The sequence below is a fragment of the Xenopus laevis genome, chromosome 9_10L, assembly GCF_017654675.1.
Source record: "Xenopus laevis strain J_2021 chromosome 9_10L, Xenopus_laevis_v10.1, whole genome shotgun sequence".
NCBI classification, from domain to species: domain Eukaryota; kingdom Metazoa; phylum Chordata; class Amphibia; order Anura; family Pipidae; genus Xenopus; species Xenopus laevis.
In genome coordinates, this window is record NC_054387.1 from 106,496,049 (window position 1) to 106,518,385 (window position 22,337).

General features: G+C 40.8%; 1 protein-coding gene across 1 annotated transcript in view; it reads left to right on the forward strand.

The window, feature by feature from the left end:
• The first annotated feature begins 14,438 nt into the window (after positions 1 to 14,438).
• The window catches only part of micall2.L (MICAL-like 2 L homeolog), a 68,046-nt gene continuing 60,147 nt past the window's right edge, over positions 14,439 to 22,337 (forward strand). Inside the window, exons 1-2 of the mRNA XM_018234337.2 lie at positions 14,439 to 14,485; positions 16,877 to 16,950. Coding sequence (XP_018089826.1) covers positions 14,462 to 14,485; positions 16,877 to 16,950 — 98 coding nt within the window. The 5' untranslated portion in view covers positions 14,439 to 14,461. The remainder of the gene's footprint in view (positions 14,486 to 16,876; positions 16,951 to 22,337) is intronic.

Here is a 22,337-nt window from a genome sequence, read left to right on the forward strand (position 1 = left end):
CTCTGCAATAAGAGTTACCATGCAATTGGTCCAGCAGTTCCCAGGACATTAAAAAAACAAAAAAAAAAATCCTCAATCTAACCTGAATTGCTCATCATTATATTCCCCAATCTAGGGTTTTGCACCTGCACCCGTACAGGAACGCACATATCTAAAGTCGGTAGCCTCTGCTATATATATTATGCCTTTCTTGACTTTTTTTTAGATGAATGCATAGCCTGTCATGTTCTTCAAACAAAATAGTTGCACTTTTTCAGTATTTTATTTACTAATGTTATGTCTATAGTTTAAATGCTGGTAAGAACCCTTATCCCAATGTGATGTGGTGGACTAGATCAAGGTTGGGTTATAAAAACCAGGAGAGTTCCAACCGTTATTTTTGTACTATTTGACCAATTATATTAAGTTTTTTGGCCAGAAGTGTGGACAGCCAAACTGAAGGCATTATTGCATTAGAAGTTAATGACTGCAAAAGGTCATATTGTTATATCTATAACCCCAAGATAAGATTACTGGTGGCCTGTTTAAATATTAGTATTAACCAACCAACTAGATCATTAATATATACATCATGTCAAGCATGTCAGTGTGGATCAGTGGCCTATGAACCTAATTTGGGTTCCTCATGAGCTCTTTGCTTAGAAATGAGTCCATTAACTTTAAAACAACTTAAAGGCTGTTAACTCATGGCTTCATTTTTATTATTATTCCTATTTTGTATTGCTTATATTTGTAATTAGGCACACTAGTATTCATCTTTTATTCTGAAGCCTGGTTGTGAGGGTACAGGAAAAAGCAGAATTACTGCAAAGGTTTAAAAAACAAAGCAATAATTGTATTTGATGCTAAAAAGCCACCCTACTAAAGCTATCACCATGCCCTCTACTTGCAAAAGCAGAGGTCTTTTGAACTCCACATTCTGCAGCTGATTTTTTTAACTTGGCTCAAATTCTGTAGAGGTCTACTGAGCTATACAAGCTGAATTTGGCCCCTATGTTTCATCCTGTGTGTGGAGCCCCTAACCTTCCGAAATTGTTTTGAATCCCGTTCCAAAGGCATCAATGACTTCTTTTTGGTGATCTTCAAAAGTATGCTTTGTCCTGAGCATGAAGTGCCTCCATGATGTGCTGAGAATTCCACTGCCGTAATCTGAAACCTTAACAAAAATGGGAAAATTATTTTTTTTAACCTCAAATAAAGCATGCCGTTTCCTGTCTGCTATTAGACTATTCAAGTCTATAGGGAGATGCTAAGTCCTATTTTAAGAAACTCTTTGATTTGTGTTCTAAATGAATCCTGTTGGGCTCTAGTCCCAATTAGCACACTTAATAAATATAGGTATGGGATCAATTATCCAGAAAACCTGTCATCCAAGAAGAGCTTAAATACAGCAATACCATGTTACATAATACCAAGTTCAAGCAAAGGGAGGCGCAGTGACCTTGGTGATCACTGGGACCTTGAGTTAAATTCAAATCTGAACAATATCTGCAAGGAGAAGAGGATAGTATGATGCCGTTATGTCTACCTCAAGTTATTCCCCATCATTTAAAAAACAAAAACAATCAAACATATTGCCAGGTTAATTGCTACGGGTGGAATTAATCTTGGCTACGTGACTGTAATAAGGAACTTAGACAGTTTATCTCTGAGTACCTTGATTGTAACAAAGCCAGCGTAAATCTATGCAGATGACAAAACAATTCTATTGGTATGTTATTCATGTGTCGATGTTTTTAGCGTGTGCGCCAATTCCCTCATGTACTTCTGTCTGGAGTCTGTCGCTGCTCTGTCACCCACAATCTCTGCACCTTCAAAATGAAGTGCAGAAAAAAAATGTATGTTGAATGGAAAGAAGGATGAAAAGTGTTACAACAGGCACACTACACCATGGGGCAGATTTACTAAGCAGTGAATTTTCACCAGCGTCCGTTTCGCCCCCATCGCAAATGCACTCTAAGTGGGACATTCCCTAAGATTCGTTGTTGCGCAGAGATTCGCAGCACTTCGCCAGGCGTATTTTCGCCAGTGCTACGCAAATTCACTAAAATCCGAAGTTGCGCTCAGGGGAAGTGTAAGGTTGCGAAGTTGCGCTAGCGTTAATTCGCCAAGCAAAGCAAAGTTGCGCTAGCGATGGTTAATTTGCATACGGCACGCAAAATTCAAGTTACAATGGAGGTATATGTAGCATCACTACACAAGCCTGGGAAACCTTCAAGACAGCAAATAAAATGTTTATTTTGCCCTACGCATGTGCCCACTGTATAGTTAAGGTGCCATCAGTTAGGAAATGTAGGAGGGAAGGAAAAAAATTTCGATCTTTTTCAGCCTATCACCCATGAAAAATGAAAAAACGCCAGCGTTTTTTGGGACTTCGTGCGTCAGTGAATTTGCGTAGTTACATCCGTTGCGCAAATTCGCCAGGCGTAAGGGTGCGAAGTAACACTAGCGAATTTACGCCAGCGTCCGTTAGTGAATCAGCGAATTAACGAAAATGCGCTACGCTGGCGCATTCACGCTAGCGTTAGGCGCTTCGTCGTTTAGTGAATTTGCCCCCTAAGACTACACCAATTCACTAATATGCGGGCTTTCGTCCTGGGTGCCTCGCGACTTTTCGCTAGCGGTACTTCGGCAGTGCGAGCATTTCACAGCTAAGATGCGCTAGTGTTCATTTGCCCCTAGCGAAAATTTGCTAGTGATCTTGCGCTTAGGTCAATTTGCATACTGTCGGGAAATTTAAAGTTGTATGGACGTCTTTATGTTAAATGTTGGTGCAAATACTTACAAATTCCACTTTTAAAAACACATGTCCAGGGAACCTTAATAAAGACAATAGAGTTAGTATAATGCCCTACACATGTGCCCACTGTAAAATTAATGTTCCATATGTTTGAAAATGTATGGGGAAAACCGGTTACCCAAAAAAAGTTCAAATCAGGACTTTTGCAGGCAATCGCCTTCAAAAAAGGAAAAGTCGCCAGCGTTTTTTGAACATTTTGGGCACACAGGATATCATGTAAGTGACAGAAGATTGAGGAAGTTCTAGCTACTTTGTCTGGTCTGAGGTGGTGAAGGCAACTCTGGCGAAAGAGGTAAAGTTCAGTAAAATCCGCATTTTAGTGGAGTAACGTCAGTTTGAAATGTCGCCTGGTCGAAAGACTGCGAATGACAGCTAGCAAGGTTCTCATTTGCTAGCGAATTGGCACCTGCGCCTGTTAGTAAATCAGCGATGTCCCTGCGGGTGGCAACTCTAGCAAATTGTCGCTGGCGTTAGCAACTTTGCACCTTAGTAAATCTGCCCCCAAGGATTTGCACTGTGCTCTCCAGGTGATTATATTGATCATTGTGTGTGAACATCTAAGGGTCCTAAGGGCTAATTTAATAAAGGTTATAAATGCTGCACCAAGGCACATAACCATTATCAACCTGTGCTTTCAAACAGGTGACATGTAAATTTGTATTGCATACCTCCCAATATTTTGGAAGTAAAAAGAGGAACAAAAAATGTTTTCCCGCACGTAGCGCAGCAATTTTTTGACCACACCCCTTTATGTGGCCACACCCCCTAATTACCATGTTTGTTTTACAAAATTTGGCAGGTTATGAAAGTTTGAAAATATTTCTCCTTATCTAAACTGTGTTTTTGTGTCTCAAAATTGTTACAAAGTATCTTATTTGCACCTGTTAGCTGTTCTGAGCTCTCTGCTAAAAGCCAATTAAGTGAAAAACTTTGTTTCTTTTTCTGGCTGTTCTGTGCATAGAAGAGGGACTTTCCAGTACAAATGAGGGACTGCGGGTTGAGCTGTCAAAAGAGGGACTGTCCCTCCGAAAAAGGGACAGTTGGGAGGTATAGATTGCTGATTGGTTTACATGGATGAATAGAACAAGAGCAACTTTGTGGCTTTTAAATTCACTTTTCCAATGCAGATTATAAACTCCACTGGGGCAGGGACCGATTGCCAATGATAAGCAATCTCTGTAAAGCTCTGGTATATAAATAAAGGCTAATAACAACAATGTGGAGCATGCCTTAATATTGTAATGTGCGTAATATGTCAGCACTGTATAGTTTACATATAATTATATGGTCCCTATCACATTCCCACAAAAAACTTGGATCCGTTCCATCGGTTAACTATTAACCTGCCTGTGTGTCTTTTCTTGAGTCTTGGAGGAAACCAGAGAACCAGGAACCATTCAAACACATTACAGAGACCCCTTATTCAGAAAACCCCATGCACCAGACATCATGAATAATAAATCCTATACCTATACGGTCTGAATAATTTATTACCCTTCCTTTAAAATGAAGACATTGGAATATAAAACTATGGTAGGGAGCATGGCGCCCCCCCCCCCTCTTTGGAACGGTCATTCATCTCTGTGAAAACCAGCACCAAAAATGTATATAAATAATAAATAATCGAAGCCTATTGTGTCTCTGGAAGCCGAACATGAGAACTACAGACCAATAACTGGATATTGAAGTGGATTTTGCTAAGTAAATAATTTCGAACAAAGGTCAGAGAGGTAGATAAGATAAAGGTTTTACTGGCCCAGATGGAGGTGTGCAGGTCTACTTTTGTTTCACTTTAACATAATAAGCTGTTCCCATCCTACCCTCTCTCTACGGGAATCTATTACACCATTCTGCCTCGTTTGTTATGCTGACTGGGCTCCTGGAACTCTTAATTAGTTTCTTGTAAGTCACACGGTAACTCTACCCCTATGGTGAAATATATATTGTGTGACCCGTGCATCTGGATATACATATTTAGTAAATGGGTCATGTGCAGAAGCTGGGTCAGGTACTGGAATAAAGCAAAAGGGGGTTAGAGTATAACAAGAATCCTGCTGAATGCAGTAGGTGCAACTGGATAATATTTATGGGATTCATAAGCGCTTGCTTCCTGCTTGCAGGACAATTTTAGAAGCAAAACCAGAGTGTAGCCTGTGAATATGCAAGGTAATAAATTAAACTCGGAGGGCTAATATAATCCTGTTATAAAAGAGAAAACAATGGAGATATTTTGCAAAATAAACCTGTTAAAGACATAAAAGTCTGCTAAAGATGTAAAACCAAACATAAACTTCGCCTAATGAAAGAAATTGTAATTACAAGCACCTTGCTAAAAATACAGTAAAGGGGTTGTTCACCTTTGAGTTAACTTTTACGGGGATATTTACTAAAGGGCTATTCGCTGATTTATTAACGGTAGCTGGCGTAATTTCGCCAAGGAGATAGACTCTGGCGCAACTTCGTACTCTAAAGCCAGGCGAATTTTTGGTCTGGCGAAAGAGAGTTACTACGCAAATTCAGTACGATTTTGATTTTACTGACCGTTACCTCTATCGCCAGACTTGCCTTCACCACCTCAGACCAGGAGAAGTGCAATAGAGTAGTTGAACATTTTTCTAAGTCCCAAAAAACGCTGGTTTTTTTTCTATTTAAAGGGTGATAGGCTGAAAAAGATTGTAAATCTTTTTTTTGGGTATCCTCCTTCCCCCCTACATTTGCTAACATATGGCACCTAAACAATACTGTGGGCAGATGTGTAGGGCATTATAACAACCTTATATACTTTTATTAAGGTTCCCTGGCCTTGTGTAATATAATGTATTTGCTGCAGTATATACATACGGCCATTGTACTTTAACTGCACGCAGTATGCTAATTAGCCAACACTAGCGTAACTTCGAACTGTTGAACGTAATTTCGCCAGTGTACGGTACCCTGTGCGCAACTTTGGATCTTCGTGAATTAGCGTTGTCCAGGTGAATTTACGCCTGGCGAAGTGTTGCGATGTGCACAAAGCCAGCGCTGGCGAATTTTCGCCAGTTAGTGAATTTGCCCCTTAGTATGATGTAGAGAGACAATTTGCAACTGGTTTTAATTTTTTATTATTTGTGGTTTTGCGGTTTATTAGCTTTTTTTATTCAGCAGCTCTCCAGTTTGCAGTTTCAGCAATGTGGTTGCTAGGGTCCAAACTATCCTAGTAGCCAGCACTGATTTATATAAGAGACTGGAATATAAACAGGAGAGGGCTTGGATAGAACGATGAGTAATAAACAATAACAATTCATTTGTAGCCTTACAGAGCATTTGTTTTTTGAGATGGGGACAGTGACCCCCATTTGAAAGCTGGAAAGAGCCAGAAGAAGGCAAACAAACTGTTCCGTGTGCCTGCCCCCAGGCGATTTACATTTTAGCCGGCGGAAGGCAGGGGGAGGCAGATTGGGGAGATTAGTCGCTGCGAAGAAGAGGAGATTTGTCGCCTGGCGACTAATCTCCCACGAATCTGCCCGTGTGGCCAAACCCTTAAGCTGTGTGTCTAACTTCTCCCAAGGGACCTGTTATCTTATATTGTTACAATTACTTATTTGCTTATCTTGAAATTGTTACAAAAGTATCTTATCTGCTGCTCTGGCTGTTCTGGGCTCTCTGCCAAAAGCCAATTAAGCTAGAAACATTGTTTCTTTTTCTGGCTGTTCAGTGCAGAGAAAATCTGGACTTTCCAGTACAAACGAGGGACTGTGGGTTGAGCCGTCAAAAGTGGGACAGTTGGGAGGTATGCATGGATTTGCACTCACAGGTAGATTTAGCTTGTTATAATCCAAGTCAGGATTTCACAGAGGCAAGAGGAGTTCACTGCTGTGTCTGCAGATAACATAAAGCTGCAGAGTTTGTGTAAGGCTGTTATGCTTATATAAGTCTTGAGATAGAAGTAATAATCATTAAGACCTTTCCTTTAAATGTAATTCCCTTTCTATTCTCTGCCCTAGGAGTTCTGACATTTGAAACAATGTAGCAGAAGACCTGTGAAATACAATGTAAGACTAAGGCTATTACTACATTGTTTCAAAAGTCAGAAGTCCCAGGGCAGAGAATAGAAAGGGACAGACAGATACTGCCTTTGATAGCCATCTCATTTACGAAAAACATTTTTTAATAGACGTATACTGAACTTTCCCTAGTCAAAGTTTGATGTTTTTGGATCTACGTGCTCTTTAAACCGGATATTGCTAGGGGCTACGTGAAATAAATGGCAGGCTTTTTCATTGGTGTGATAGTGGAAAGATTAATTGGGGGGAAATCTACTTTGTTAACGGAGCACATTATAACAATGACTCCCTGTAAGTAGACTTTGCGAGGTGGCTCTGCAGGGCAGATTTTCCCCACTGGCGGATATCGTGTGCTTGGAAATGAATGACACAGTTTCTTCCATTCAGCCAAAAATACAGGCTCACTATTATGAAGGATTATGAAGGACTTCCAGTGACACGAAAGAAAGATATGCTACAATACTGATTCTCTCCCGTCTATTCCTGGATTTGCCAGTGTGAGATGCCTCTCTCTTCTAAATCTACTGGGTGTTCCAAAACAGTTCAAATATATAGTGGTCTGTCATATCCATACGTAATTATCTCATGTGAATTGTCGACCTAAGTCATCAATACGCGTTTTTTTTAACCTTTTAATTTGAGAGGGGTTAACAGGGAAGGGGTAGAATAGAGAGGGGGGGGAAGGCCGAGGGATGCATACCACAGTCTTGTTATATATATAGCTTGTAGTACACTAAATATTGTCCTGTACATATGCTGTATCACATTTGTCTATCCAGGGACCCCAGATATTTCCAAACCTATCTGGGCATCCTCTACTCAAATAGGTTAGTCCGATGGGATTTTCAAACCCCTCCTATCGACATCTGGCCAGTGGCCAACATTCAGCGAGGTATCGATCGGGGAGGCCTGTCAGAGGGACCCATACACTGCCCAATAAGATGCCGACATAGTCTGTCTGCAGCTTATATCTGCCTGTGTATGGGGGCCTTTAGAATTAAAGGAGAAATAAAGGTTAAAACTAAATAAGCCTTATCACACCAAGCTAATACTGCAGCTGCTATCCAAAACAAGCAGTGAGCTTCTAGAGCTTTTTACTCAGGTATGGTAAAACATTCTACAAAATAATTATAGCATTCTAGCTTGCACTATTGCAGCTAATCTATTGGCAAAATGCCTCCGTAGCTTTCCTTCTCCTTTAAATCATGCTGGGAGCTGCATTCTACAAATATCAGGGTTGTGTCATTAAAGAAATATTGCTCAAAAAACATATCCCCAGCTTTCCTTAGCCATCTGTATAAATCTAGCTCCATGTTCTCTGTTCCTTCATTTGGAGTGGGAAGTAGGGTTTGCCACCTTTTCTGGTAGCAAAAGCTAGGGGATGGGGAGATGATGTCAGGGGCTGGGCCAATGACATTTGGGGTGCACATCTGAAATCAGGTGTCAGGCCGTCAAAGTTTAGGACAGGGATGACAGGTTCCACAAATGGAACCTTTTATTTCAGCCGGTAGCAAACAGGTAATAAAAATATTTTTAACAACAAAAATGTTTCAGCAGCAATATGAGTTTAACAACAACTTAAAGGTAGTATAATTACAGACCTCCACATGGGTGACTGTGTGTCAAGATCTTTCTGTAGTCAGAGAGACTGACCAGCCTGGGTTTTAAGGGCTACTGGTTATTGCCTGTAGCTAATCAGACCCAGCTGGTCAGCTTGTTGCACCTCACTCTGCTACAGCCGGGTAGTGACATTGTCAGCAGGGTTGTGATGTCATGCTCAATTAGATGCAATTTTGTCCAGGTTTTTCAACCCTAAAAATTGGACAGGAGGATTTGAACCAGACAGTCCCTTGAAAACCTGTGCTGTCCAGCTTAAAACAGGTGGCAAGTCTAGTTGGAGATATTAAACAGTTTTTCTAGCAGGACTGGAACTAGGGAAGATGGAAAGGGGTAGGCAAAAAAACAGGCTGTCTGAGGTGCGTCTAGTGGGGCAGATAAAAATGTAAAAAAAATGACTGCATGATACACTTACTCATGTTTGATTAGAGTGTGACATAATGTAGCCAAAATAATCTCTGTATTTAAGAAAGCAGCAGTCCCAGTCCTGGTAAGGGGCATTCTCATTGGTAAATTCTCTCCAAAAGGACATCAATCTTATCACACCAACATGCTATTAGTATCCCTCCCAACATTCCAGACTGAAAAATCAGGCCCAGTCAATGCCGAGCATATCCAGTTCAGCTCAAACTTGCCCAGATCTTATAAAACTCCACTCCTTTTAAGTAAGCCCATCCATTTTAGGGAGAATGTATGATGGTGCCATTTTGTGTGTCATATTGTTGTGCTGGGTACCTGAGAATTTGAAAATAAAAGACTAACAAAAAGATTTGTGCTTTGGAGGAATGAAGCCCGTTTAGGGCTGACATGGGGTTAGGCTGGGGCCCCTATTCCCCCCAGGTGTAGCCTAGTCTCTCACTCCCCAGCCCCCAGGTAAGAACAAACGAGGGGGCTAACAGTGGAGGAGAAAAGAGGGACAGGCTGGGGGAGGAGGCAAGGGGAGGAGTGCTGGTTTGGAAGGGTTTTTAAGGGGATGTACAGTAAAATAATTCAGAATTAATTGTTTATGTCCTGGGAGTATCCCAGCTACTGAGGACTGAGGATACAGATGCATAAAAAAGTCAACTTACACTATGGGAATCCACCCCCAACATAGAGTTCAGTCTAAACAGAGGCCCACTGGGAGCTACAGTATGTATTCAAAGTCTAATACCGGTACATGTATGGGACCTGTTATCCAGAATGCTTGGGACCTGGGGTTTTCCAGATATTTTTCAGATGTTCATACCCTAAGTCTACTAGAAAATCATATAAACATTAAAAAAAAAAACCAATAGGCTTGTTTTGCTTCCAATAAAGATTAATTATACCTTGGGATCAAGTACAAGGTACTGTGTTCAGAGCTTTCTGTATAATGGGTTTCTGGATAACAGAATATGTCTGTGCCAATGTGCAGAGGGGGTCATTCAGGCAGTATTGCAATGGAACATCACGGGTTAAATTAACTCCCCCTACCCCAGAATTTGGTGAACTGCAACTGCCGACTGACAGAGGCAAGAAAAACTGGCTTGGACAGTTTGAAAAGACCAGGGAAAGGGAAGAGATTAGCTTTGGTGAGCTGGACAAATCTGGCCAGGAAAGTTGTTTCTGTATCTATAAATGGCCCCGGGACTTCATTTTTTATGTAACTGCTGCTTTACTAACTGTAGTAGTGTAGAGAGATCACGTGCACACTCAGGCCCTTCTACTATTACCGCTGGTGCACAACGCCTAAGGGAGACGGCACTCCCAACAGTGTGTGACGCAATAAACACACCAGGGCTAGGACCCCGGTTCAATTCGCTACGTGTGCCAGCCTGTTCTTTCTTTACTAACTGTAGTCACATAATATAATTTCCTAATATTGTGCTTATGTCCTTTTGTTTGTCAGTCACAATGCATTGTGCCACTGCGGGACAGGACATTGTCAACCGTGCCTGTTGTAGCCCACACTCTGGGGAACCTGATCCTCCTTCCTCTGCCGGCGCATGCCTCATATACATGATACCTCACTGTAACTCTATTCCTAGAAAGCTGAGCATGCTAGTGTGTGTGTGCAGTTCAGTGGTGTGTATCAATCTATGTGCAACTGGCTGCAAATTATACACAAAGTTGTAAAAATTACTTATTGCATTGGGAAGGGCACGTCAGGGCCCTCCTTTATATGTGTGTTCAATTTAATGTATGTCTCTTCTGTAAAACCACATTGTTCAGTGTGCACTTGGTACATCCATTTATTTCATAGAAGTCTCTGAATTACCTTAATTTTTTTGCAGTCTGGCTGATTTGAATTGAAACAATGGCTACTGCACGTGGCGAGCTTTGAGAAGATAGTCATTATTCTTTGGCAATGAAGGTCACTGTTTTCACATTTTTAAAATTATTTTCTTTTTCTCTGTAATAATAAAACAGTAGCTTGTACTTGATTCAAACTAAGATACACTTATTGGTGGCAAAACCAGCCTATTGGGTTTATTTAAAGGACACATATAGGATAAATGAAAAAGCCCTCATTGTGTGGGCAATTTTAAGTAATATATGGTGTTGCTTTTACATGGTGCTAAAAATTAATACTATCTTTAAAAATTTTCCCTTTTATTGGAGCTCCCTATAGATTTTCTCTAGTCCCTGTCTGTGTGCCTGCCAGAAGCACAGTAGGAGGGGGACAGCCAATCACAGCCCTACAGACAGGATTCAGTTCCCTATCAGGTCCTGCTAGCTGCTGATTGGTTCCTGTCCTACAGTGCAGTGAGCTGAGAGCCGCTGGCTCCCCTGCACAGCCTGGGAATTCAGGGAGCAGGAAGTGGAAGAGAAGGGAGGGATTATTAGGGTTTTTGCAGAAATATTCAGTAAATCAGCCTGAAACACTACTTTTTAAGCACAATTCTTCTATATCTAAATGAGTATAAAGCACTGGTACATTCTTATTTTTTACACAAAATGTCTCCTTTGATGTTTAAATGATTTTTTAGTAGACTTAAGGTATGAAGAATCATGGAAAGATCCTTTATACAGAAAACCCCAGTTTCTGCATAATCGGTCCCATGTATTTTACTGGAATGGGTCATTAGCTTGGAAACAGGCAGAGCTACAGACCGCTTGTAGGCCATAACATAATTAGAAATGGTACAATTCAAAAGTTAAAAGCCAAATTATACAGGACAGGGGAACCATAATTTATTGGTGCCACATGTTTTTTTTTTTACTATGCATGTTCTATTTGCTATTACGCTGTTTGCCAATAATATAAGTCCAGACCAGAAAAGCCCACAATTTATGGCACTCTGCTGGAAAAAAACACAAGCTTTTCAGCAAAGGAGAGGAAGGTACTTTTGCTGTTTCTTGGCTTCACCATGGGATATGTTTATTACTGTAACTATAGTTCCCAGGATACACATCTCAGCTGTTTGCAGCCTGGGACAGCCTGTCAATGTGGAAGAGATATAATATCTAATACTCTGCTTGGTTCAGACTTTGACACCTGTTTCAGAGTTCAGTCTGTGGTCACTGTACAAAGAAATGTGTATTACAGTATATCAGTGTTTTTAAAAAGCAATCTTTTATATATTGCAAGGGGTAGAAATACTGTACTAGGTGTTCAGTGTTACAAGAAAAGGGAAAATAAATCCTATTTATGAGAAGGGTTCACAAATTCAGGTATGGGATCTGCTATCGGGAATCCCATCATCCAGAAAGCTCTGAATTATGAGAAGGTTATCTCCCATAGATTCTAAACCAGTACAAAACTTGAACTTCAATCATGTCTGCTAAATTGACTTTACAGTTACATAAGCTGAAGTGATATTAATCAGTAATATTGGGGGGCAAATCATACTAAAAGGGTGGTTCACCTTCAAGTTAACTTTTACTATGCTATAGAATGGCTAATTCTAAGCAGCTTTTCAGTTGGCCTTTATTTTTTCTTTTTGATAATTTCTGAATAATTTGCCTTTTTTCTGACTCTTTCAAATGGGGGTCACTAACCCCATCCAAGAAACGAATGCTCCGTAAGACTACACATTTATTGTTAATGTTATTGCTACTTTTTATTATTCATCTTTCTATTCAGACCCTCTCCTATTCCTATTTCAGCCTCTTATTCAAATCAATGCATGGTTGCTGGGGTAATTTGGACCCTAGCAACCAGATTGCTGGAATTGCAAACTGGAGAGCTGCTGAATTAAAAGCTAAATAACTAAAAAGAAACACAAATAATAAAAAATGAAAACCAACAGCAAATTGTCTCAGAATATCAATTATTATATCGAGGTGATATAATAAAGAGGGGTGTTCCCCCAACTGCTGATCATAGCGTGTGTGCGGATCCGTTTCTTGTTTGCTGTTGCTAAGGGACCTGGCCGGGGTCAACGGAGAAACCAGCACCACCAACGCAGTGAGAGGAAAGGCGAGTGTGCGGTAGGAACATATATCTCAGAATATCACTACATCATACTAAAAGTTAAAGGTGAACAACCCCTTATACATTGTGAAAGTGAAATAATAATAATTAATCAAGTAATCGAGTAATAATTAAACAAGTAGCCTCGACCATACAATTTTAGAGCACGTATTACATATTGTTTGCTTTCAGGCGCTGTAAATCCAATGTGAAGGCACCTGTGATTTTTATTGGGCATATTGCATGTGGCAGTTATGACCATAAAAGCAGTGCCTTGTGGGAAATCTGATATATGAAGAAGTTTGCAGCAATGCATTTCGGTCAGGCTCTTTCACTGTCCCTAAAACTTCATTAAGCAGCTATGGGGATAAGAGATGTAAGGGGGGCGCACGAGGTGCACACAGCATTTTTGGCTGGGTGTGGGTCTGGGTCAACAGGGTCCATAATGCCAGTTTTTTCCTGGTGTCCCGCTGGCCCAGTCCAACCCTAGGGGCAATGCCTTTTAAGCAGAATAAGCCTCTATACTGAGTGGTGAGCCTCATTACGTTGCCATTAAAGTTGTCAGCAGCAGTATACACTTTCAAATAGGGATGCAATGTAGCCACTATTTTGGGATTTCCCCCGACTCTTTCAAGAAGGATGCAGCCAGATACAGAATCAAATTATAACCCTAAGGAAGAGTTAAAAAAAACTGCTCAAGCAGTGCACGGAAAAAACAACCACTTCCTTGTTTGTGTTCTGAAATGTCACATGTTTTTAAGGATTTGGAATTAGTTTGGCCAAGCTCTTACATTTGCCCAAATCCTGATGTAAATCCTGGCTGAATCCAGCAGTGCATGTAGGTCTGGTGCTGCCCTAGGCAAGTCTTAAAAATATAACAATAATAATAAAAATAATGATGGGCATACATGCCTCCCAACATTTGAATCAATTAAAGGACAAATTAGGTCATGCCCCCTTTCTGACTTGATCAGATCCAGTTACTGCCAGAAACGCCCCCAATGTCCCCAAAGTTTGCCCACTTTCCCACGAAGCCCTGTCTCTTTTCTGGTCCAAGATCTAGCACTTTCCATCAAATAATGGAACCATTGGTTTGGGAGGTATGCACATGTATTGTGTTTACTGTTTCAATGTAAACAGTGCAGGAAAGTGACATTGAGGACCTTTTAATTTCACAGTTGATACCACCTCCACCTATGCCACTTTTAATACAGCTCAATATAAAAAGATACTTCTCTGCATAATAGCATTACCTGAACACAATGTGTGCTGTGCATTGGTTTCAATCTGAAAGCTAAATCCTCCCCGGCCAGCAAGGGCTTTTAAGAGAGAGAGATTGCTTAAACCAATTTATGAGACAGGGGCCCAGGGAAGTGCATTGTAAGTGGCACTTCCATTATATTTAAATTGGCCTTAAGAGTGCTTCCACCTCCCCCCCTAGATTTTTGTATGTTCGCCTGAAGCTGTGGCTCAGCTCAGTGTGGTTTTTTAATAGCACCCCATACCCACCCCTTTATACTAATGGTGGTCCTATGCTTTTAAATATGGGCGTTGGTTTAAGCAATCTCTTTCTCTTAAAAGCCCTTGCTGGCGGGGGAGGATTTAGCTTTCAGATTGAAACCAATGCACAACACACATTGTGTACAGGTAATGCTATTATGCAGAGAAGTATCTTTTTATATTGTGACCTGAGTTAAGTAAGTTAGGGACCGCTATATGGGGTTTACCTTGACGTGGTATGGTGGCTTTTCAACTTTATGATCATAACTTTGTAACTAAAAACCCCTGTTTTGTAAACATATGCATTTGCATTTATATTGAATTACTTATGAGACAGGGGCCCAGGGAAGTGCATTGTAAGTGGCACTTCCATTATATTTAAATTGGCCTTAAGAGTGCTTCCACCGCCCCCCCTAGATTTTTGTACTCTATATCCCAGGTGGACAGAGGTAGGGGCTGCAATCACAACAAGGTCCTAAATATAAGGCAGGTCCGGACTGGCAATTTGTGGGTTCTGGCAGATGCCAGAGGGGTTCCTGTAAGATGCCGTAGACAGTGACTATTTATTGGGCTAGAGGTGGGCTGTTTAGGCCTCTGCGTACTTGAAATGGGCCTATTTAGATTCCCAGTCAGGTCCTGACTGAAAGGGCCCCATGGAGAGTCTTTACCCAACAGAACTGGAGCATAAAGGAGACAGTTAATCCCACCAGCAGGGGATTATGTGATGTTCGTAGATAAACTTGGTTGTCACAAGGGACAAAAGTGTTAGGGAACAAAAAATATAAGTTACCACAAAGGTCATTCTTACCAAAGCTTTCCTCAACTGGACATGAAATAACTGGGCCCCAGAGCAAAATCTATTATGGCCCAAATCTTTAAACAGATGTTCCACCAAAGCTGTTTTACAACCATATTTGAAAGATGTTTATCGGTCAGAATAGACTGCTAGATGCATAGTCCTCTTCCCTTATTGTTGTGCCCATCAGCCAGAGGCTACACTTCATAGACCAATCCTCTGATTCTAGGTTGGATATTAAGCCCCTTCCCTAGGAAAGCAAGGAGTGTCTAAGACTCAGAGTCCATTATAGACCTTTTTTTAAATATCAAGTGATCTCCAAGGAATAAGGAGTGTAAACTGGAAATTATACATTCATGCTGGTCACTTATCGTAAATTTTAGGCCATCCATACAGTCACAAATTTGTATCTGTTTGTCTGTTAGGTCATCCATAGCATACAGCCACAAAATGTTAGTGAGTTGGTGTATAGGCCTTCTACTAAGCATTTGGTGATCCCATACTTCATTGATTGCATTGATTGCCAAAAAAAAAAAAAAGTTGATTGACAACCCAATGTTTCTGCATGCCAAAGGGAACTGCCACAGAACGGGACTTCACAATTGGACCATAAATGTGTGCTGCAGACTCGCTGCATTCTAATGGCACTGCTAATAAACAGAATTCTGAGGCTGCATTAAAAAAATAGGTTGCCTGAAAAAAGCAAAACTTGAAGAACAGGACAAATGTAACTATTAATTATTATGATCCTTCGTTTACATAGAAAATATATGCCTTATTCATAACTTTAGGGAAATTCCAACCCTCATTGAATTAATTCTCTGCCATGTTCTCTGCTGAGCTGTCTGTTGTGTCACATATTCCTTTGTGTTCTTCAGCTCAGACAGTCATAACAACTCAGCATGAGAGGGCAATATGGGTTCATTGGCGTGTTCTCACCTGGAACTAGAGCAGATTCCCAAGGATTATAGTATATCTTTAAAGCAAAGAAGTTAACATTTAATTTTTTCCCTTTGTGGGAAATCTGATTTTGCATTGCAAAATAGTACATTCAGTACACTCTGCATTGTTTGGGTTAAACAAATTAGAGAACTGGTTGTTAATGCACAGTCAGCAGGATACACTCTATAAATTTCCCCTTAAAGAATTATGCTTATGCAACTACCCTCCAGAACCAATCCCCTTTCTCTTCAACCAACAGCCATATCCAATCCCCCTTTGCTCCCCACAACCAGACACCAAAACCCCAATGCCCGGAACAAACTGCTAGACACAATACCATTTTGTAAAGTATAGAACATATAGTAAGTAATGTGTAAAAATATCAGAAAAGCTGTGCATGATCTATTTTTCATATGCATATTGCACCTCAAAACAATGTATTAATCTAGAGACTGCATTGCATCGCCTGAAACCTGTGCAACTCCCAATGGGAGGCACTTTATTGTCTTGCCTATTCACTTTTACTTTCTTTTTTCACTTGTCTAATGGAAATACTAGTTGAATAGTTAGTCATTCCCTTTTGTTTTGTTTTCTCAGCTACTCTCATGATATAACTGACTAAGCTTGCAGTTTCAGCCACGCAGGAGACGTGTGACAAGTTTTTCCTATGCTGCTTGCTGGGTCATGTTTTCCTTTGTGTTGTCCAGTTCAACCTTCACAACAACTTGCATGATACAGTTTGTTCATCTAACAGTCTTCCCTTATAACCTTATAAATTTACAAAACCTCTTTAATTACAGGAAGGCATCAGGGCTATTGCCCAGTATCCCATATGGTCTGCTGTCAATGGGGGTGAAGCCAATCAAAAAAAAAGGTGAGCAATGGCAAACATCAGGCTTAATTTAGAGGAAGACTCATGTACCCTCTTTCTTATAGTTGCTTAAAGGGGAGAGAGTATATGATTATGCAGCAATGAAACAATATAAAAGTCCAATTAAATGGCTTCATTTTCATGAACACATTATTATGTTTATTTATTTAGTAGCAACATTTTCCCTAGAGCTGTGCTAAAAGGCAATGATGACAAACCACAAGCAGATAAAAAGAAGTATCTCATATACAGAGGTATAACTCAAAGGAATTAAGATCCACAACATTCTCGGCACCCTACACAACACATTGTAATTCAATCCTCCTGGGACCTGGTCAAGGAAGATTAGCACATTAGGACTAAGTAACAAGGTTGCTCTTCATTCCAGACAGTCCTACTCATTGGAATGGCACATTTGTCCAGGCTTTAGTTAGTCCTTCTGAACTCAGGGGCACAGCAGCTACCTACACTCGTTCTGCTCTCTCTATGTTACACCCGTGCTCAAAAATATAATATATAATATTATATAATATACAATATTTCTAGTGCTCAATAGTCTGCAGCATGAGTTACCCAGTTCCCATTCCATTAAGTGTTACAGTCATACATAGTCAGAGTTGATTATTGTTGACATTTTTCTCCACCTCCTATCATTAATAACTCAGCAATAATAATTACTAATCCTGCAACTCTTAATAAACCTTTAATCAATATGTAATATTTACATACACAGGAAAGTCCCGAATTCTCAGCCTCATAAGCTTATCTCCCATATGTTACATCAACACATTCCTGCCCTGTTTTCATTACAATAGGGCATACACCAGAAAATGCGCCTCTGCAACACTCCAACACTCAACAAAACTAGAGATCACTCCTAAACCGGTTTCTGCACATGTATTATTGTACAGCTATGGGATCTTATATCTGGAAACCTGATAGCCAGAAAGCTCTGAATTACAGGAAGGCCATCTCCCATAGGGGCAGATCTGCTGACGGGCGAATTTTTGCCTGCATCAGCTTCGCACCCATTGCACCACTTCGCCTGGTGCAAATACGCTTGGAATACGCTAATTCACTAAAATGCAAAGTTTTGCCCTGGGCGTCGAACGTTGGCGACTTTTCACGAGCGGTACTTTGTCTGTGCGAGCATATCATAGCAAAGATGTGCTAATATTCATTTGTGCCTAGCAAAACTTCGCCAGTGATCTTGTGCTTAGGTCAATTTGCATAGGGCGAGAAAGTTGTATGGACGTCTTTATTATAAATGTTGCGTAAATGGTTTAAGTTACCGGTTTATATTACACAGGTCCATGGAACCTTAATAAAAGCATAAGAGTTAATATAATGCCCTACACACGAGCCCACTATAAAATGAATGTTGCATATGAAATGTCTGGAAAAAACGGTACCCCAAAAAAAGTTTGCCCCATAGAGTCCACTTTAAGGGGTGGTTCACCTTCCAACACTTGTTCAGTTGGTTTCAGATAGTTCACCAGAAATAAAGACTTTTTCCGATTACTTTCTATTTTCTATTTCTGACCCTTTTTCTAATATTGAAGTGTAAAGTGTCATTTTTTAACTTCTAAAGCAGCTCTGGGAGAGGGGAGGTCGCCAACCCTGTAAACTGTTCTAAATTGATACATTTAGTTGATACATTTCTTATCTTTGTCCCTGCTGAGTAGAGAATCTCTGGGTTTCATTAAAGGCAGCTGTTAGATTTGATACAATAGTTGCTAATACTCCAGAAATGCTGCTGTTCGGGGAGATTGTCGCTCAGAAGACGAGGCGATTAGTCGCCAAGCGACAAATTCTCCCCGAATCTCCCTGACCCTAAGGGTCTGGCCACAAGGGCAGGTTCGGGGAGATTAGTCGCCAGGCCAGGGCAGGCCCTAGGAGCGCTTAGTTTTCCGAAGTCGCCCGAAGTTTCCTCGTGAGGCAATTATGGGCGACTTCGGGATACGAATCGATTGTGTACCTGGCCCCAGGCGATTTTCATTTTAGCCGGCAGAAGGCAGGGGAAGGCAGATTGGGGAGATTAGTCACAGCGAAGAAGAGGAGATTTGTCACCTGGGCGACTAATCTCCTCGAATCTGCCCGTGCGGCCAGACCCTAAAAGGTTAGGAGCAGGCTATCAGATTTGTACTATGCATTTCCAGTTGTTAAGGGGCAGCTACTGCACCATTTCGCACAAGATTCCATTTCGACCCAGATAATTGTGTTGTATATCTCCAACCATTTTAAGTGCAAGTTCATTTACACTGAAGGTCCCCAATTTTTTTTTTACCCATGAGCAACATTCAGATGTAAAAAGAGTTGTGGAGCAATGCAAATTTGACAAATGTTCCTGGGTTGTGCAAAATCAGTGCTGCGATTGCCCATTTTGTAGTCCCCATATGTACTGTACAGTCTCCTGTACAGTCTACAGGATGCTTTTTTGCAGTACGCCTGGTTTTCCAAAGCAGGAATTTCTGCTTTGAGGCCACTGGGAGCAACATCCAGGTGGTTGGTGAGCAACATATGCTCGTGAGCCACTGGTTGGGGATCACTGCTTTAGATCTTTTCTAAAGAGCCTGAAAAACTTTCCACTCAACTCACAACCTGTCTACATGGTTGTTCTGTATTGGTTTACAGTTCATTTTGCATTAATTCCACTTGGTTTACCAACAACCAAGTCTCTCTTTAGGGTAGTGGCAGACGAGGCTACTGGGGGAGATTAGTCGCTCAGAGACAAATCTCCTCTTCTTCAGGCGACTAATCTCCCCTAAATGCCTTCCTGCTGGCTAGAATGTAAATCGCCGGCGGGATGGTACTCAGAACACTTAGTTTTCCGAAGTCACCTGAAGTTGCCTCACGAGTTGCCTTCCGAGTGCTATATGACAGATTTACATTCTAGCCGGCAGGAAGGCATTTAGGGGAGATTAGTCACCTGAAGAAGAGGCGATTTGTCGCTGGGCGACTAATCTCCCCCAATAGCCTCATCTGCCACCACACTTACTGTGAGACTTTCAGACAGCTCCTGGACTCTCTTTCACTGGAATGTAACACAAGTTGCTAAGTTTGCCCATGTCTACTAACCCATAGCAACCAATCAAATGTTTGTTTTCAAACAGCTGACCAGGAAATGCTACCTCCTTATAGGTTGTTATGGGCGACTAGACATGGGCAAACTATTTACCCTGAAAGAGAAATAGAAGTCAATAAGCTGTTGTTTAAAAGTAAGAAGCCTAATTATCACCCATTATTACATTACCACTATTGCATCTAAATATCTTGAGTCACTGGTATACAAATGGCTGACCTATTCCTACCTGCAGTACTCTAAAGAACTCAGTATGGATTGTGCTGTTTAAGATTTTGCTGGTCATCTGAGTCCAAGGTCACTTCTTTCCTCAACTAATTTTGTGCCCCCATGATGACTCCACCATGATGAGTCTCCAGCCATTAACACTTTAGAAGGCCACTTTCTATCGGGATATTTCAACAATCACGGCAGACTTCGTTTTCCATTCTATACCTCATTTTTTGCCAAAGTAATCATGTTCTTCAGATGATTTCCAGATCTACTTGCCCTCCCACATTCCTGTTAGTTATATAATGCATGTGACTGTCCACCAACTCTGTCTGATTGTTTTTCTTTGGCCTAAAGCTTTACTATGGAGGAGGCACTCAAATGAAGGCAAACTTCCATTAAATAGTTGGTGCACACTGGGATTAATAGAAAAGTTCAAAATAAATACTTTATTAATTACATTAAAAGAACTGGTCAACGTTTCGGTCTTTGCCTAAGACCTTTGTCAAGACCCTGTTCAGGTTAAGAAAGACATTGCTTAAATAAGTAAAATGTATGACACTCAACATCAGGGCCGCCATAGAAATCACAGGGCCCCGGACCACACAGACATCAGTGCTAAAAAAGTAACCCCCCATACACAAGTTATAAAAAGCTATTAATGGTCAGGGCTCCCTTATAAGTTAAAAAAAAAAAACATTGGTGCCAGGGCCTACCTTAAAAGTTAAAAAAAATTGGGGCCCAAAAAATATTTTTTAAAAAAACATTGGCGCCAGGGCCCCCCTTACAAGTTAAAAAAAATGGGGCCCCAAAAAATATTTTTTAAAAAAACATTGGTGGCAGAGCCCCCCTTACAAATTAAAAAAAATAATTGGGGCCCCAAATTTTTTTAAAAAAAAAAAACATTGGTGGCAGTGGCCTATAGAATATTAAAATAATACATTGTTGGCCAGGGGATTAAAAAAAAAAACAACACATTGGTGTTCAGTAGAATTGAACTCGTGGCTTCAGGACTTCAACTTCGCCTCCTTTCATGACTTTGGTTCTTTTCGCAGCTTCAGGACTTCAATCTCGGCTGTTTTCGTGACTTCGGGTCTTTTCACGCTTCAGGACTTCAATCTCGGCTGTTTTCGTGACTTCGGGTCTTTTCGCCGCTTCGGGAGTTAGGTGCACACCCCCAAGATCACATGACTGGGTGAAGCCCTGCACCAAGAGGAAAAATACAGAAAGTGGTGCAGGGCTAGCAAACTTCTTTAAGAGAAAAAATACAGCAAGTCCAGTTGATTTAAGTTATTACTATACATATACCATGACCTAGATGAATGAGAATCTTAACAGACCTGTTAAAATATCATTGTCTACATCATACTAAAAGTTGCACCTTTAATGTTGAAAAAAGTAAAAGTTGTCTACATGTGGCAGCTCCTACATCAAGCGTTCCTACACTGATCTCTGACATGTCCGTCTGTGAATTATTTAAAATGCAAACAACTGGGAAAGATATATTTTAATTACAGAACTGTGCTCTGTACAGTATGTCAGGAGCCTTTCCAGAGGCTTATAGAATGATTTAGGTTAGAATAATGACTACCACAAGGGGCTCCCCTCATTGGATACACCAGAAGGAATCTGTGCATACCAGAACTCTCAATGGGAGGTATAAAGGGCCTTGCAGAGTGTTATAAAGAAGTTCCCATTGGACTTGTAATTGCAGGTCAGTAACCAGAACCCTAAACTTCTCCAGTTAACATCATTTAGATCTGACCACCCCCAGCATTGCTGGCCAAACTCCATCAACATTCTAGAAGAAGAGAACAAGGAAAGGGGCTAAAGTGATTCAGAGTCTGTTTGTTATAGAAGGTACTGTAACAAAGGCAGCACACTTTTTATTATGCATTATATTTATATATAACAAGTCCGAAAAAATATCGGTGCAGACTGGGATTAATAGAAAGCCAGCCGGATGACTAGTAATGATGGGCAAATTTATCCCGTTTCCCCCGAAAATGTGCGAAATTTGTAAAACGGCAAAAAATTGGCGATCGATCAATTTTGACCCCAGCGTTAAAGTCAATGGCCATCCGAACAGTGTTGACGC